Source organism: Prionailurus viverrinus, chromosome F1, assembly GCF_022837055.1.
Source record: "Prionailurus viverrinus isolate Anna chromosome F1, UM_Priviv_1.0, whole genome shotgun sequence".
Classification (NCBI taxonomy): Eukaryota; Metazoa; Chordata; class Mammalia; order Carnivora; family Felidae; genus Prionailurus; species Prionailurus viverrinus.
Genome location: NC_062577.1, coordinates 62875194 through 62878079, shown reverse-complemented (window position 1 = coordinate 62878079; position 2886 = coordinate 62875194). Strand labels below are relative to the sequence as shown.

The 2886-nt window shown below is 49.5% G+C and overlaps 1 protein-coding gene across 1 annotated transcript; it reads right to left on the bottom strand.

Moving 5' to 3' along the window:
• Positions 1 to 611: 611 nt before the first annotated feature.
• On the bottom strand, positions 612 to 1551 carry LOC125155705 (olfactory receptor 10J5-like). The gene is given in 2 exon segments (XM_047841230.1): positions 612 to 692; positions 694 to 1551. Coding segments are annotated over 2 exon segments (939 nt in total).
• Between the last annotated feature and the right edge of the window lie 1335 nt (positions 1552 to 2886).

Below are 2886 nucleotides of genomic sequence, written 5' to 3'. Positions count from 1 at the left end.
TTTCCTCAGACCCTGTCCACATCTGTTCCAACCGCCTCCTCTCCGCATCTGCAGATGAGGCCAAGGATTTGACGGTCTAAGAGGAGCCAGGCAAAGTGGGGGCCAGAAGAGGTTTGAAAACCCAAATCCTGGGGCGCCTGGGTGGCGCAGTCGGTTGAGCATCCGACTTCAGCCAGGTCACGATCTCACGGTCCGTGAGTTCGAGCCCCGCGTCGGGCTCTGGGCTGATGGCTCAGAGCCTGGAGCCTGTTTCCGATTCTGTGTCTCCCTCTCTCTCTGCCCCTCCCCCGTTCATGCTCTGTCTCTCTCTGTCCCAAAAATAAATAAACGTTGAAAAAAAAATTAAAAAAAAAAAAACCCAAATCCTGAGTCACAGAAACAAGTAGTTCTCATCCGGCTTGCCAGGATTCCTGTGTCGAAGGAACCAAATTCACTAGAGCGTAACCCTGCTTTCTGCCTTGTCCCTAGAGCATGAAAAAGAAAAGCATTTCTACTCTTTGGCGTTCTTCTCAGGAAGCACTGTACTTGATGAACTTATGTACTGTGGCGTGTTTGTGAGCAGACACACATTACACTGGGCTAAAGGTCTCCTGACAAAATGATTCGATCTGTTAAGAAGTGTTTTTGCCCACGGCTCTGCGTAGAGCATCCCTGACCTCCCTGTTCCTCAGACTGTAAACACCAGGGTTCAACAACAGGGCTCAACAAAGGAGTGATGATGGTATAAGTCACTGAGAGAAGGTCTTTTTCTATTGAGTTCTCTGACTTAGCCTTGAGGTAGATGACAGAGGCACAGCCATAGTGGACGATGACCACCGTGAGGTGGGAGGCGCAGGTGGCAAAGGCCTTCTTCCGGCCCCAGGCAGAGGGGATCTTGAGGCTGGTGGAGACGAGGAGGATGTAGGTGATGAAGTTCAAGCCCACGGGGACCAGGATCACAAAGGAATGGACACCATAATTGATCATCTCATTGATAGTGGAATCAGTGCAAGAAAGCTTCATGACAGGGTAAATGTCACAGAAGAAATGGTCCACCACTGTGCCACAGAAGGACAAGTGGAACATGGCTGCTACGTGGAGAACTGCCATTACCAGACCAGTGCCAAAGGACCCACATGCCAACCCGGCACACGTTCCTTTACTCATGACGACAGTGTAACTCAGAGGGTTGCAGATAGCCACATAGCGGTCATAGCCCATTGCCATGAGCAAGAAGCAACTATTTATGGCCAAGGTGACAAAAAAGAACATCGGAGTGGCACAGCCTTCCAAGGAGATAGGCTGGTGATGAAGAATGAGACTGAAAAGCATTCGTGGGACAATGACCAGTGTGTACGCAGCCTCGGAACTCGCCAGCATGCTCAGGGAGAAGTACATGGGAGTGCGGAGATGATGGTCAACACGGATGATGGTCACATTGACGATGTCACCAGCTAGAGTTAAAATGTAGATGGTTAGGAAAACCACAAAGAGGGTTATCTGGTGCTTTCCAAAGATAGGGAATCCCAGGAAGATGAATTCTGTCACTTCTGTGACGTTCTTTCTCTGCATCTGCCAGACCAGTGTCTGAAAGCAATGAAGGAAGTCATCAAGGAGAAAATTCCCCTTGGCAACTGGACTTCACAAGAAGGGGCAATGATAGCCGCCCTGAGGGAGTGAGCCCAATTCCTTCCTTTATGACGAGCAAGCTCAGGCTCAGGGCCCTTGAACACGAAGAGGAAGGACTACCAGAGCCACCTTGGGTCTCACCCACATGTCGGTCATCACCGCGGAGCAAACCGTCTCCTGCGCATGGAAAAGACTTCTGAATAAACATTTACCTCACACACCTCATTCTGACACAAGGTGAGGCGACCAGCAAGGAGAAGTCCTGCTCTGTGTCCCAGTCAGTAACGACATCCACCGCTCAGAACAAACTCAACAGGGCGGAACACCAGCCAGGTGCGTGTCCAGGAAACCACAGAGTTGAGTGTTTCGGTGCGAATGCGACAGCAGGACGGAAGGGTTGAGAAAGAGGACCTTTGGGAGGTGGTCGCCGGATCTGGTGACAGGGTTACCATGGACTTTTACATGGTGCTTCAGTTGAGCTCTGAGTCTAGAAACCTCCTTTCAGAGAGCTAATGTGGTGCAAATAGGTCATGGGACTGCCGTGATCACTCCACTCTTTACTCAGTTGGCACTGAAGAAATCTCTTTTGCTGACTCCGGTCACCCTTTTAAGAGGTGGAATCAGGAAGAGAGGATGGTGTAAGACATTGCTTCTCCTGCAGTGCAACAGGAGAGGGTTAGAATGATTCAAGGCATGGACGAGGGGACGTACCCACCAGAGTTGAGGAGGAGAGAACAAGTCTCCTAATTGCTTTGGGCTAAACTGGCTTGCTCGTTTTTAAAACTCTGGCAAAGGGCACCTGAGTGGCTCAGTCGGTTAAGCATCCAACTTTGGCTCAGGTCATGATCTCACGGTCTGTGAGTTCGAGCCCCGCGTCAGGCTCTGTGTTGACAGCTCAGAGCCTGGAGCCTGTTTCAGATTCTGTGTCTCCCTCTTTCTCTGACCCTTCCCTGTTCATGCTCTGTGTCTCAAAAATAAATAAACGTTAAAAAAATTTTTTTCAATAAAAAAATAAAAAATAAAAATCTGGTGCACACAGGATTTGATATAATGATGAGAAACCGTTCCCTAGTCCTCTTTAATCAACAAGAATCCACATCCTACGCAGAGAGCCCACAGCTGATGCAGTGGGTCTCTACAGTGACCGTTCTACTGTCCTCTGTCTCTTCATTTTCAGTTACCGAGACAGACTTCCTCCCCCACCACCCTGAAGGCCTCATAAGTTGGCTTCATCATGTTCACTTCCATCAAACTGTTCCCTCAAATGTCACCAGAGTC